The following is a 15266-nucleotide window of genomic DNA, read 5'->3' as shown; positions in this document are numbered from 1 at the left end:
CAGTTCCTCATCACCTGTTTATTACCTCCCCTATATGTGTCAGTTCCTCATCACCTGTTTATTACCTCTCCTATATGTGTCAGTTCCTCATCACCTGTTTATTACCTCCCCTATATGTGTCAGTTCCTCATCACCTGTTTATTACCTCTCCTATATGTGTCAGTTCCTCATCACCTGTTTATTACCTCCCCTATATGTGTCAGTTCCTCATCACCTGTTTATTACCTCTCCTATATGTGTCAGTTCCTCATCACCTGTTTATTACCTCCCCTATATGTGTCAGTTCCTCATCACCTGTTTATTACCTCCCCAATATTTGTCAGTTCCTCATCACCTGTTTATTACCTCCCCAATATTTGTCAGTTCCCTACTCTGTTCCCCACTGCCTGCATTGATTGTAATTTGTCTTTGTTCCCCCTGTGCTGATGCTGTTCCTGTCTCGTTCTATGTCCGTTCCCTATTAAATGTTTGACTCCCCGTACCTGCTTCGCCTCTCCAGTATCATCCCTTGACACCCAGCTTCTCCTTCACCTAAATCCAGATAGCAGATATTCTGAAAGAGCTGCAAAACCTGGACCCGTACAAATCACTAGACAACCTGGACCCTCTATTTATAAAATGATCCGCCGCCATTGTTGCAACCCCTATTACTAGTCTGTTCAACCTCTCTTTCGTATCGTCCGAGATTCCTAAACATTGGAAAGCTGTCGCGGTCAACCCCCTCTTCAAAGAGGGTAACACTCTAGACCCAAACTGTTACAGACCTATATCCATCCTGCCCTGCCTTTCCAAAGTCTTCGAAAGCCAAGTTAACAAACAGATCACTGACCTTTTCAAATCCCACTGTACCTTCTCCGCTGTGCAATCCGGTTTCCGAGCTGGTCAATGGTGTACCTCAGCCACGCTCAAGGTCCTAAACAATGTCATAAACACTAGCAATAAAAGACAGTACTGTGCAGCCGTCTTCATCGACCTGGCCAAGGCTTTCGACTCTATCAATCACCGTATTCTTATCAGCAGACTCAACGGCCTTGGATTCCCAAATTAATACCTCACCTGGTTCATCAACTACTTCTCAGATAGAGTTCAGTGTGCCAAATCGGAGGGCCTGTTGTCCGGACATTTGGCAGTCTCTATGGGGGTACCACAGAGTTCAATTCTCAGGCTGACTCTTTTCTCTGTATATATCAACGATGTCGCTCTTGCTGTGGGTGATTCCTTGATCCACCTCTACGCAGACAACACCATTTTGTATACATCTGGCCCTTCTTTGGACACTGTGTTAAGATGGTGAGGAAATTACTTTTAACGAACAACCAGACATCCTCTACTGACGGGAGGAGGTCAATATCGTTCCGGGATACCCGGGCCAGGTCAATTAGAAAGGCCTATACTCGCAGAAGTGCTTTAGGGAGCGTTTGACAGTGATGAGGGGTGGTCGTTTGACTGCAGACCCATAACGGATTCAGGCAATGAAGCAGTGATATTTGAGATCCTGATTTAAAACAGCAGAGGTGTTTGGGTGGCAAGTTGGTCCGGATAATATCTTTGAGGGTGCCCATGTTTATGGATTTAGGGTTGTACCTGGTGGGTTCCTTGATAATTTGTGTGAGATTGAGGGCATCTATCTTAGATAGGACGGCCGGGGTGTTAACTTCTTAAGGTATAGGAGGCAGCATTTTCACTTTTGGATAAATAGCGTGCCCAATTTCAACTTCCTGCTACTCATGCCAAGAATATAAGATATGCATAATATTAATAGATTTAGATAGAGAACACTATGACGTTTCTAAAACTGTTTGAATCATGTCTGTGAGTATAACAGAACTTATGTAGCAGGCAAAACCCCGAGGACTAACCGTTCAGATGTTTGCTTTTTTTAGGTCTCTGTCTGTTCAGTATCTCTCATTGGGAAACTATATTTCTTAGGCACTTGTTTTCAGTTCCTACCGCTTCCACTTGATGTCACCAGTCTTTGGAATTTGGTTGAGGTTATTCCTTTGTGCAATGAAGAAGTACGACCATCTAGGAAATGGGTAACACTATTGAGAGTTGCGCAAGACTTGAAAAGTAGCGTTAGTTTCCTCTCGTCCTCTATTGAAAACAGATTGACCCGTCTTCAATTTGATCGATTATTAACGTTTAAAAATACCTAAAGTTGTATTACAAAAGTAGTTTGAAATGTTTTGGCAAAGTTTACAGGCAACTTTTGAAATATTTTGTAGTGACTTTGCGCAATTTGGAAGCTGTTTTTTTCTGCATCAAACGCGCCAAATAAATTGACATTTTGGATATACAGTGGGGAGAAGAAGTATTTGAAACACTGATGATTTTGCAGGTTTTTCTACTTTCAAAGCATGTAGAGGTCTGTCATTTTTTTTAATCATAGGTACACTCCAACTGTGAGAGACGGAATCTAAAACAAAAATCCAGAAAATCACATTGTATGATTTTGAAGTCATTAATCTGCATTTTATTGCATGACATAAGTATTTGATCACCTACCAACCAGTAAGAATTCCGGCTCTCACAGACCTGTTAGTTTTTCTTTAAGACGCCCTCCTGTTCTCCACTCATTACCCGTATTAACTGCACCTGTTTGAACTTGTTACCTGTATAAAAGAAACCTGTCCACACACTCAATCAAACAGACTCCAACCTCTCCACAATGGCCAAGACCAGAGAGCTGTATAAGGACATCAGGGATAAAATTGTAGACCTGCACAAGGCTGGGATGGGCTTCAGGACAATAGGCAAGCAGCTTGGTGAGAAGGCAACAACTGTTGGCGCAATTATTAGAAAATGGAAGAAGTTCAAGATGACCATCAATCACCCTCAGTCTGGGGCTCCATGCAAGATCACACCTCGTGGGGCATCAATGATCATGAGGAAGGTGAGGGATCAGCCCAGAACTACACGGCAGGACCTGGTCAATGACCTGAAGAGAGCTGGGACCACAGTCTCAAAGAAAACCATTAGTAACACACTACGCCGTCATGGATTAAAATCCTGCAGCGCACGCAAGGTCCCCCTGCTCAAGCCAGCGCATGTCCAGGCCCGTCTGAAGTTTGCCAATGACCATCTGAATGATCCAGAGGAGGAATGGGAGAAGGTCATGTGGTCTGATGAGACAAAAATAGAGCTTTTTGGTCTAAACTTCACTCGCCGTGTTTGGAGGAGGAAGAAGGATGAGTACAACCCCAAGAACATCATCCCAACCGTGAAGCATGGAGGTGGAAACATCATTCTTTGGGGATGCTTTTCTGCAAAGGGGACAGGACGACTGCACCGTATTGAGGGGAGGATGGATGGGGCCATGTATCGCAAGATCTTGGCCAACAACCTCCTTCCCTCAGTAAGAGCATTGAAGATGGGCCGTGGCTGGGTCTTCCAGCATGACAACGACCTGAAACAGACAGCCAGGGCAACTAAGGAGTGGCTCCATACGAAGCATCTCAAGGTCCTGGAGTGGCCTAGCCAGTCTCCAGACCTGAACCCAATAGAAAATCTTTGGAGGGAGCTGAAAGTCCGTTTTGCCCAGCGACAGCCCCGAAACCTGAAGGATCTGGAGAAGGTCTGTATGGAGGAGTGGGCTAAAATCCCTACTGCAGTGTGTGCAAACCTGGTCAAGAACTACAGGAAACATATGATCTCTGTAATTGCAAACAAAGGTTTCTGTACCAAATATTAAGTTCTGCTTTTCTGATGTATCAAATACTTATGTCATGCAATAAAATGCTAATGAATTACTTAATCATACAATGTAATTTTCTGGATTTTTGTTTTAGATTCTCTCTCTCACAGTTGAAGTGTACCTATGACAAAAATTACAGACCTCTACATGCTTTGTAAGTAGGAAAACCTGCAAAATTGGCAGTGTATCAAATACTTGTTCTCCCCACTGTATATGGACGGAATTAATCGAACAAAAGGACCAATTGTGATGGTATGGGACATATTAAAGTGCCAAATGTAAGGCATGTTTTATATTTTATTTCTGTGTTTTGTGTAGCGCCTGCAGGGTTGAAATATGCTACTCTCTTTGTTTACTGCTGTGCTATCATCAGATAATAGCTTCTTATGCTTTCGCCGAAAAGCCTTCTGACATGTTGGCTGGATTCACAACAAGTGTAGCTTTAATTTAGTATCTTTCATGTGTGATTTAATGAAAGTTAGATTTTTATATCATTTTATTTGAATTTGCCGCGCTGCATTTTCCCTGGCTTTTGGCCAAGTGAGACGCAAGCGTCCCCTATAACATAAGAAGTTAAGCATATCCCAGTTTAGGTCACCTAGCAGAACGAACTCTGAAGATAGATGGGCGGCAATCAATTCACATATTGTGTCCAGGGCACAGCTGGGAGCTGAGGGGGGTCTATAACAGGCGACAACAGAGAGAGATTAATTTTTTAAATTAGAGGCTCGAACTGTTTGGGTATAGACCTGGAAAGTATGACAGAACTTTGCAGGCTATCTCTGCAGTAGATTGCAACTCCTCTCCCTTTGTCAGTTCTATCTTGACAGAAAATGTTGTAGTTGGGGATGGAAATCTAAGAATTTTTGGTGGCCTTCCTAAGCCAATATGCTGTGATAATTTATTAGGCCTACTTCACAAACATCATTCCTACACAACTGTTTTTATTAGGTTAATTTGACATTTTTTTAAAGTTATGTTTTAAACAATTCTGAGCGATAGATCTCAGCTTGCTTTTTGACTGTGAAAGTGACCTTGACTCAGAAGGTTGATGACCAGTGCTCTACATGTTATATACAGGTGGAGTACTCTACATACATAGGTAAGTGCATTTACGTGTGTGTATTAGTGGTTGTGTGTGTGATTGTTTGTGTGTCAATTAATTCATACTTGTATGTGTTTGAATATGAATATGAGTGTGTGTGTGTAAGCTTTCTGTTAAGTGTGAGGGTAGTTTTCCGAGACACAGTCGCTTGGATTTTCTGAGTGTTCCTGGTATTCCTGTCGTCTCCATGGAGATTTCCATTAATGTGTCAGCCATGTGACTCCTCCCACTCTGCCTGCCACATCCACAGAAAACACCTGGTCACATCCTCCCACAATACACACTGCGACTGTACAGTATACAGTGCATTCGGAAAGTATTCAAACCCCTTGACTTTATCCACATTTTGTTATGTTACAGCCTTGTTTTATATTGATTGAAATATTTTTCTCCCTCATCAAACTACACACAATACCCCATAATGACAAAGCAAAAATAGGTTTTTAGAAATGTTTGCAAGTACATAGGTATTCAGACCCTTTACTCAGCACTTTGTTGAAGTGCCTTTGGCAGTGATTACAGCCTTGAGTCTTCTTGGGTATGACGCTACAAGCTTGGCACACCTGTATTTGGGGAGTTTCTACCATTCTTCTCTGCAGATCCTCTCAAGCTTTGTCAGGTTGGATGGGGGCGTCGCTGCACAGCTATTTTTAAGTCTCTCCAGAGATTTTTGATCGGGTTCAAGTTCAGGCTCTGACTGGGCCACTGAAGGACAATCAGAGACTTAGCCCGAAGCTACTCCTGCGTTGTCTTGGCTGTGTGCTTAGGGTCATTGTCCTTTTGGAAGGTGAATCTTTACCCAGGTCTGAGGACCTGAGCGCTCTGGAGAAGGTTTTCATCAAGGATCTCTCTGTACTTTGCTCCGTTCATCTTTCCCTCGATCCTGACTAGTCTCCCAGTCCCTGCCACTGAAAAACATCCCTGCAGCATGATGCTGCCACCACCATGCTTCACAGTAGGGATGGTGCCAGGTTTCATCCATACGTGACGTTTGGCATTCAGGCCAAAGAGTTCAATCTTGGTTTCATCAGACCAGCGATTCTTGTTTCTCATGTTCTGAGAGTCTTTAGGTGCCTTTTGGCAAACTCCAAGCAGGCTGTCATGTGCCTTTTACTGAGGAAGGGCTTCTGTCTGGCCACTCTACCATAAAGGCCTGATTGGTGGAGTGCTGCAAAGATGTCCTTCTAGAAGGTTATCCCATCTCCACAGAGGAACTCTTGAGCTCTGTTAGAGTGACCATGGGGTTCTTGGTCAGCTGCCTGACCAAGGCCCTTCTCCCCCGATTGATCAGTTTTGCCGGGTAGCCTGCTCTAGGAAGAGTCTCATGGTGGTTTGACACAATCCTGTCTCGGAGCTCTACGGACAATTCCTTCAACCTTGTGGCTTGGTTTTTGCTTTGAGATGCACTGCCAACTGTGGGACCTTATATAGACAGGTGTGTGCCTTTCCAAATCATGTCCAATCAATTTAATTCCCCACAGGTGGACTCCAATCAAGTTGTAGAAACATCTCAAGGATGATCAATGGATGCACCTGAGCTCAATTTAGAATTTCATAGCAAATGGTCTGAATATTTATGTAAATAAGGGATTTCTTATTTTTTTTATATAAACTTTTAATAAACTTTGCTTTGTCATTATGGGGTATTGTGTGTAGATTGAGAAAAACAAATCTAATCAATTTTAGAATAAGGCGTAACAAGATGTGGGAAAAGTCCAGGGTTCTGAATACTTTCCGAATGCACTGTCTGTGTGTGTGTATCTACTTTCCGTAACTAAGTGTGTGTGCAGTACTCTGTCTCTCTCTAGACTATATGTATGTAATGTGTGTATTAGATTTTTGTAGACTATATGTAGGTATTGTGTGTGTTATCTCTCTGTAGACTATATATAGGTAGTGTGTGTTTGTGTTCGATCTCTGTAGACTGTATGTAGGGTGTGTGTGTGTGTGTGTTATCTCTTTGTAGACTATATATAGGTAGTGTGTGTTTGTGTTCGATCTCTGTAGACTGTATGTAGGGTGTGTGTGTTATCTCTCTGTAGACTATATATAGGTAGTGCATGTTTGTGTTCGATCTCTGTAGACTGTATGTAGGGTGTGTGTGTGTGTGTGTGTGTGTGTGTGTGTGTGTGTGTGTGTGTGTGTGTGTTATTTCTCTGTAGACTATATATAGGTAGTGCATGTTTGTGTTCGATCTCTGTAGACTGTATGTAGGGTGTGTGTGTGTGTTATTTCTCTGTAGATGTAGGTTGTGTGCATTATGCAGAACTAGGAGAGGGTTCTATAAATAAATCAGGCTGCAGTGGGGTCACAGGCGGAATAATCTATCTGACACCGGGGAGAGAGGGAGAGAACCAGAGAGGGCGTGCGAGAGAGGATGCTAGGAGTCTGCAAAGCTGTCATTAAGGCAAAGGGTGGCTACTTTGAAGAATCTCAAATATAAAATATATTTTGATTTGTTTAACACATTTTTGGTTACTGCATGATTCAATATGTGTTATTTCATAGTTTGATGTCTTCGCTATTATTCTACAATGTAGAAAATTGTTTTTTAAAATCCAGAAAAAACGTGGAATGAGTAGGTGTGTCCAAATACTTTATTGTTTAGATATTTTCTTCTTGGGCAAGAATGTTTTTCATACATTCATATAATCTACCAGAGCAACCAAAGACTAAACTACAGATATAGTAGCAGACAAACCTGACTTCTTTCAGTCAGCTGAGAGCCAGAGAGATGTTTTCCATCCTCTACACATCTTCATTTAATCCTGTATTGTCTATAGGCTACAGTTGGATGTATTGCCGCAGGGCCAGCGTTCTCTTGATCTGGTGTGTATGGGAGAATGGGTGACGACATCTCATTTGTAGCCTAGATGATGTTGGAATGTACAGCACTACATTCTCATTGTCAAGGGGATTAGGGTCTTCAAAAAACTGGAGGTGGTGTTTGGACTACAACATCCTCTTAACGTTTCTGAATAGTCTTTCTATGCTTGTGTTTATAGAGCAGGTACGAGTTTGACCAAAATAATGGAAATGCCATGCATGCGCCCCTCCGTGGGGGATAGATCCAGAATCTCCTAAATCACTAACATGTATTGACTCACGAGGTTGAATACTTCAAGATGTATTACTGTTTTTTTTATATGTTCGAATGTTTCTTCCACATTGACAGAGTACTTTGTGTAGATCGTTGACAGAAAAATGACAATTATATACATTTTAATCCCACTTTGTAACACAACAAAATGTGTATTTCCCACAGTCTGCATTCCATTGACCTCTTTATCACATTAATAACCTCTGTCTCTCCCCCCTCTCTACCTCTCTCTCTCTCTACCTCTCCCTGTCTTCCCCCCGCCCCCCCCCCTCTCAACCTCTCTCTCTCCGTCTTCTCCCCCTCTCTCTACCTCTCTATCTCTTGGTCTTTTTGTCTTCTCCTCCCCTCTTTCTCTCTCTCTCTACCTCTCTTGCCCTGTCTTCTCCCCCTCTCTTTTTTTCCTTTACCTCTCTTCCCCCCTCTCGCGCGCTCCATCTCTCTCCCCCCTCTCGCGCGCTCCATCTCTCTCTCTCACCCTGTCTTCTGCCCCCTCCCTCTCTCCATCTCTCTCTCTCACCCTGTCTTCTGCCCCCTCCCTCTCTCCATCTCTCTCTCTCACCCTGTCTTCTGCCCCCTCCCTCTCTCCATCTCTCTCTCTCACCCTGTCTTCTGCCCCCTCCCTCTCTCCATCTCTCTCTCTCACCCTGTCTTCTGCCCCCTCCCTCTCTCAATCTCTCTCTCTCACCCTGTCTTCTGCCCCCTCCCTCTCTCCATCTCTCTCTCTCACCCTGTCTTCTGCCCCCTCCCCTCTCCATCTCTCTCTCTCACCCTGTCTTCTGCCCCCTCCCTCTCTCCATCTCTCTCTCACCCTGTCTTCTGCCCCCTCCCTCTCTCCATCTCTCTCTCTCACCCTGTCTTCTGCCCCCTCCCTCTCTCCATCTCTCTCTCTCACCCTGTCTTCTGCCCCCTCCCTCTCTCCATCTCTCTCTCTCACCCTGTCTTCTGCCCCCTCCCTCTCTCCATCTCTCTCTCACCCTGTCTTCTGCCCCTCCCTCTCTCCATCTCTCTCTCTCACCCTGTCTTCTGCCCCCTCCCTCTCTCCATCTCTCTCTCTCACCCTGTCTTCTGCCCCCTCCCTCTCTCCATCTCTCTCTCACCCTGTCTTCTGCCCCCTCCCTCTCTCCATCTCTCTCTCTCACCCTGTCTTCTGCCCCCTCCCTCTCTCCATCTCTCTCTCTCACCCTGTCTTCTGCCCCCTCCCTCTCTCCATCTCTCTCTTTTTCTCTCTGTCTTTACCAGGTGATGGAGGTGAAGGGTCAGATGATTCATGTCCCAGAATCCTCTACTCTGATGTTCCTGGGTTCCCCCCGGGTGGACAAGCTGGAGGAGCTGATGGGCAGGGGCCTCTACCTGTCAGACATCCCCATCCACGACGCCACGCGTGATGTCATACTGGTGGGACAGCAGGCCAAGGCACAGGACGGCCTCAAGAACAGGATGGACAAACTCAAGGTACAGTCACACACACACGTGCACACACACACACAGTCACACACACATACACGTGTGCTCATACTTATTATTCTGTCATGTAGATATTCAGCCGTGGACTCATCCGTCTTCAGAAGAAGAGGACAAGGCATCGGTCACTAAACCTTTACTCCATCATCCTCATTCTACTATATCCCTCTGCTCTTCCCCAGGCCACTCTAGAAAATACACACCAAGCTCTAGAAGAGGAGAAGAGGAGGACAGTAGACCTTCTCTACTCCATTTTTCCTGGTGACGTGGCCCAGAAGCTGTGGCAGGGGGAGTCTGTCCCCGCCAGGAAGTTTGATGATGTCACCATGTTGTTTTCTGACATCGTGGGCTTCACTGCAGTGTGTGCCCAGTGTACCCCCATGCAGGTCATCAGCATGCTCAACGAGCTCTACACACGCTTCGACTACCAGTGTGGAATACTGGATGTGTATAAGGTAGGAACACACACCTGTTTGCATCTGCACATCCTGTGCACTCAGTGCATGCGTGTTATATGTGTCAGGGTTGAGGTCGATTCTGAATTGAGTTGTGAATTGTTCTTTAATTCCAATTAAATTATTTTAAAAATAATTTGAATTGATTTGCAATTCAAATACTTTATTTGAATTGAATTTGAATTGGCCACACCCCACAGGAACCAGAATTTGAATGAAAGGAATTAGAATTTAATTCAATGAAATTCAATGAAATTGAAATGCATTATTTATTCCACACATCACCAGAGCAATGTTTATTTAGACTTCATGCATGGTTACCTTTACCATTTAGCATAAGGTTGAAACATTTCATCTTTAAAACTCATTCTCTTTAACAATTTTAAATAATTACAGTGGTCTGGAAATATTGAAAGATCGTGTTGTCGGTTGTCCATAATAATTAATAATTCCCTTAATGTTTTGAAATATCAGAATAAATGCGTTTTTTCCCCATAATGCATTAGATCAAACACTGCAGTATGGAAGGGAACAATCTAACATCTCATGACAAAGAAGAATACTGTTTAACATCTTTCAGTTATAATAAAATGTACATTTCATATGGTATGTGTATTGTTAGCATTAATAAGTGGCATATCCTTTTTATAAAATATTTGTCAAATTAATGAACTTTCATGTTTCACATCTCAGTTGATTCATATTATATTCAAATTGTTCTTCCTGTGGGGTGTGGCCAATTCAAAGTTATTGTTCACAATTGACTCCAACCCTGTTGTGTCATCTGTCCACATAGGAGAGGTTTAGTACAATTGAGTAATTTTATTTTATTTATTTATTTGTATTATTTTTTTAACTAGGCAAGTCAGTTAAGAACAAATTCTTATTTTCAATGACGGCCTAGGAACAGTGGTGCTGCCGTGGGTAAATGCAAGGATCAATCAAGTTGTTTTAAATCAGAAACGTGTGTGTGCGTGCGTATGTGGAAAAACACACTGATTAATGGCCAATGTAACGGTGCCTAACATGAGTGTGTCAGTACTGGCTACATGACAGAGTGGCATTACAGCAAGGCCCAGTGGGTCCATTAACAACCATCACTCCCTCTATCCGTCCATTAACAACCATCACTCCCTCTATCCGTCCATTAACAACCATCACTCCCTCTATCCGTCCATTAACAACCATCACTCCCTCTATCCGTCCATTAACAACCATCACTCCCTCTATCCGTCCATTAACAATCATCACTCCCTCTATCCGTCCATTAACAACCATCACTCCCTCTATCCGTCCATTAACAACCATCACTCCCTCTATCCGTCCATTAACAACCATCACTCCCTCTATCCGTCTATTAACAATCATCACTCCCTCTATCCGTCCATTAACAACCATCACTCCCTCTATCCGTCCATTAACAACCATCACTCCCTCTATCCGTCTATTAACAATCATCACTCCCTCTATCCGTCCATTAACAACCATCACTCCCTCTATCCGTCCATTAACAACCATCACTCCCTCTATCCGTCCATTAACAATCATCACTCCCTCTATCCGTCCATTAACAACCATCACTCCCTCTATCCGTCCATTAACAACCATCACTCCCTCTATCCATCCATTAACAACCATCACTCCCTCTATCCGTCTATTAACAATCATCACTCCCTCTATCCGTCCATTAACAACCATCACTCCCTCTATCCGCCCATTAACAACCATCACTCCCTCTATCCATCCATTAACAACCATCACTCCCTCTATCCGTCCATTAACAACCATCACTCCCTCTATCCGTCCATTAACAATCATCACTCCCTCTATCCGTCCATTAACAACCATCACTCCCTCTATCCGTCCATTAACAACCATCACTCCCTCTATCCGTCCATTAACAATCATCACTCCCTCTATCCGTCCATTAACAACCATCACTCCCTCTATCCGTCCATTAACAATCATCACTCCCTCTATCCGTCCATTAACAACCATCACTCCCTCTATCCGTCCATTAACAACCATCACTCCCTCTATCCGTCCATTAAAAACCATCACTCCCTCTATCCATCCATTAACAACCATCACTCCCTCTATCCGTCCATTAACAACCATCACTCCCTCTATCCGTCCGTTAACAACCATCACTCCGTCTATGCGTCCGTTAACAACCATCACTCCCTCTATGCGTCCGTTAACAACCATCACTCCCTCTATCCATCCATTAACAACCATCACTCCCTCTATCCATCCATTAACAACCATCACTCCCTCTATGCGTCCGTTAACAACCATCACTCCCTCTATCCATCCATTAACAACCATCACTCCTTCTATCTATCCATTAACAACCATCACTCCTTCTATCCATCCATTAACAACCATCACTCCTTCTATCCATCCATTAACAACCATCACTCCCTCTATCCATCCATTAACAACCATCACTCCTTCTATCTATCCATTAACAACCATCACTCCTTCTATCCATCCATTAACAACCATCCCTCCCTCTATCCAGCCATTAACAACCATCACTCCCTCTATGCGCCCCTCCATCACTACATCAGCTCTCGTCCTTCGCCAGGGTTTGATCCAGCACAGATAGACAATTCCCTTCCCTTCCTCTCTCCTCACCCTTCGCTTCCTCTCTCCTCACCCTTCCCTTCCTCTCTCCTCACCCTTCCCTTCCTCTCTCCTCACCCTTCCCTTCCCTTCCTCTCTCCTCACCCTTCCCTTCCTCTCTCCTCACCCTTCGCTTCCTCTCTCCTCACCCTTCGCTTCCTCTCTCCTCACCCTTCCCTTCCTCTCTCCTCACCCTTCCCTTCCTCTCTCCTCACCCTTCCCTTCCTCTCTCCTCACCCTTCCCTTCCTCTCTCCTCACCCTTCGCTTCCTCTCTCCTCACCCTTCGCTTCCTGTCTCCTCACCCTTCGCTTCCTCTCTCCTCACCCTTCCCTTCCTCTCTCCTCACCCTTCCCTTCCTCTCTCCTCACCCTTCCCTTCCTCTCTCCTCACCCGTCCACTTGTTTACTTGACTCTTCCCCTTCTCTCTTTCTACTGCCATTTTCTCTCGTCTCCACTTTCACCTCTCTCCCCTCTCTCTTTTCCTGCTCCATGTGAGTAGAGAGGTGAGAGAGAGAACCATATGTTCCCATTGTCATGGTTACTTTGGATAGATGACTGAGACTGGATGAAAATGAGAGTTGTGTTTCTTGTTGTCAGGTACAGCTTTTGCGGGGGGGGTTTAAAACGAGTTTTATATTTTTTTATTCTGAAAATATTTAAATTTGATAAATACTCAAATCAAAATAAATGCTCATGGCTTCATAGACTCTCCTCCAATCCCCATGTAGATTGAGACTATAGGCGACGCCTACTGTGTTGCGGGCGGGCTCCACCAGAAGATTGACAGCCATGCCAAGCCAATCGCACTCATGGCCCTGAAGATGATGGAGCTGTCAGAGGAGGTGTTAACGCCGGACAGCAAATCCATCAAGGTGAGTCTTTGCTTGGCACGGTGAGGGGGGCACTTTCTCCCTCACTCTCTTTTTCTGTCTTATTTTCTCTCTCCCTTTTCACTCCCCCTCTCTTTCTCTCTCCCTCCCTCACTCTCCTTTTCTGTCTTATTTTCTCTCTCCCTTTTCACTCCCCCTCTCTCTTTCTCTCTCTCTCCCTCACTCTCCTTTTCTGTCTTATTTTCTCTCTCCCTTTTCACTCCCCCTCTCTTTCTCTCTCCCTCCCTTTCTTTCTCTCCCTTTTCACCCTCCTTGTTCTCTGTCTCTCTTCTCATTCAAATGTAAATGTGGTTTACACCTATAATTTAAAGCATCTGTAAGCTGATCATTGCGTTGCTGTGTTGTGCTATTGTGTTGTGCTAGCTGTTTTGTGCGGTGTTGTTATGTGCTAGCTGTGTTGTTCCACAGACAGAAGGGGTAACACACACGTCACAGGGGCCATATGCTGAAGAATGCGTTCTCTCACCAAATCAAATCAACGTTTATTTGTCACGTGCGCCGAATGCAACAGGTGTTATAGACCTTACAGTGAAATGCTTACTTACAGGCTCTAACCAATAGTGCAAAAAATGAATTAGGTGAACAATAGGTAAGTAAAGAAATAAAACATCAGTAAAAATACATTTTCAGTAGCGAGGCTATATACAGTAGTGAGGCTATATACAGTAGTGAGGCTATATACAGTAGTGAGGCTATTTACAGTAGTGAGGCTATTTACAGTAGAGAGGCTATATACAGTAGAGAGGTTATATACAGTAGCGAGGCTATGTACAGTAGAGAGGATATATACAGTAGAGAGGCTATATACAGTAGTGAGGATATATACAGTAGCGAGGCTATATACAGTAGCGAGGCTATATACAGTAGCGAGGCTATATACAGTAGAGAGGCTATATACAGTAGCAAGGTTATATACAGTAGCGAGGCTATATACTGTAGCGAGACTATATACAGTAGCGAGACTATATACAGTAGAGAGGCTATATACAGTAGCGAGGCTATATACTGTAGCGAGGCTATATACTGTAGCGAGGCTACATACAGTAGAGAGGCTATATACAGTAGCGAGGCTATATACAGTAGAGAGGCTATATACAGTAGAGGCTATATACAGTAGCGAGGCTATATACAGTAGAGAGGCTACATACAGTAGAGGCTATATACAGTAGTGAGGCTATATACAGTAGAGAGGCTATATACAGTAGAGGCTATATACAGTAGTGAGGCTATATACAGTAGGAGGCTATATACAGTAGTGAGGCTATATACAGTAGAGAGGCTATATACAGTAGAGGCTATATACAGTAGCGAGGCTATATACAGTAGCGAGGATATATACAGTAGAGGCTATATACAGTAGGAGGCTATATACAGTAGTGAGGCTATATACAGTAGTGAGGCTATATACAGTAGAGGCTATATACAGTAGCGAGGCTATATACAGTAGCGAGGCTATATACAGTAGAGAGGCTATATACAGTAGAGGCTATATACAGTAGGAGGCTATATACACTAGTGAGGCTATATACAGTAGTGAGGCTATATACAGTAGAGGCTATATACAGTAGCGAGGCTATATACAGTAGGAGGCTATATACAGTAGTGAGGCTACATACAGACACCGGTTAGTCGGGCTGATTGAGGTAGTATGTACATGTAGATATGGTTAAAGTGACAATGCATATATGATGAACAGAAAGTAGCAGTAGTGTAAAAGAGTGGGTGGCGGGACACAATGCAGATAGTCTGGGTAGCCGATGTGCGGGAGCACTGGTTGGTCCGGCCAATTGAGGTAGTATGTACATTTTAAATTTAATTTTACCGTTATTTAACTAGGCAATTCAGTTAAGAACATATTCTTATTTTCAATGATGGCCTAGGAACAGTGGGTTAACTGCCTTGTTCAGGGGCAGAGCGACAGATTTTTATATT

General features: G+C 43.8%; 1 protein-coding gene across 1 annotated transcript in view; it reads left to right on the top strand.

Annotated features, from left to right (window-relative positions):
* Positions 1 to 15266, top strand: part of LOC115123347 (guanylate cyclase 1, soluble, alpha 2) — an 83821-nt gene that overhangs the window by 44278 nt on the left and 24277 nt on the right. The window contains exons 5-7 of the mRNA XM_065024279.1: positions 9139 to 9351; positions 9543 to 9815; positions 13173 to 13316. Coding sequence (XP_064880351.1) covers positions 9139 to 9351; positions 9543 to 9815; positions 13173 to 13316 — 630 coding nt within the window. The remainder of the gene's footprint in view (positions 1 to 9138; positions 9352 to 9542; positions 9816 to 13172; positions 13317 to 15266) is intronic.

This window comes from Oncorhynchus nerka, linkage group LG11, assembly GCF_034236695.1.
Source record: "Oncorhynchus nerka isolate Pitt River linkage group LG11, Oner_Uvic_2.0, whole genome shotgun sequence".
Taxonomy (NCBI): Eukaryota; Metazoa; Chordata; class Actinopteri; order Salmoniformes; family Salmonidae; genus Oncorhynchus; species Oncorhynchus nerka.
Note: the sequence above shows the minus strand (reverse complement) of the source record. Positions and strands in the feature narration are given on the sequence as shown.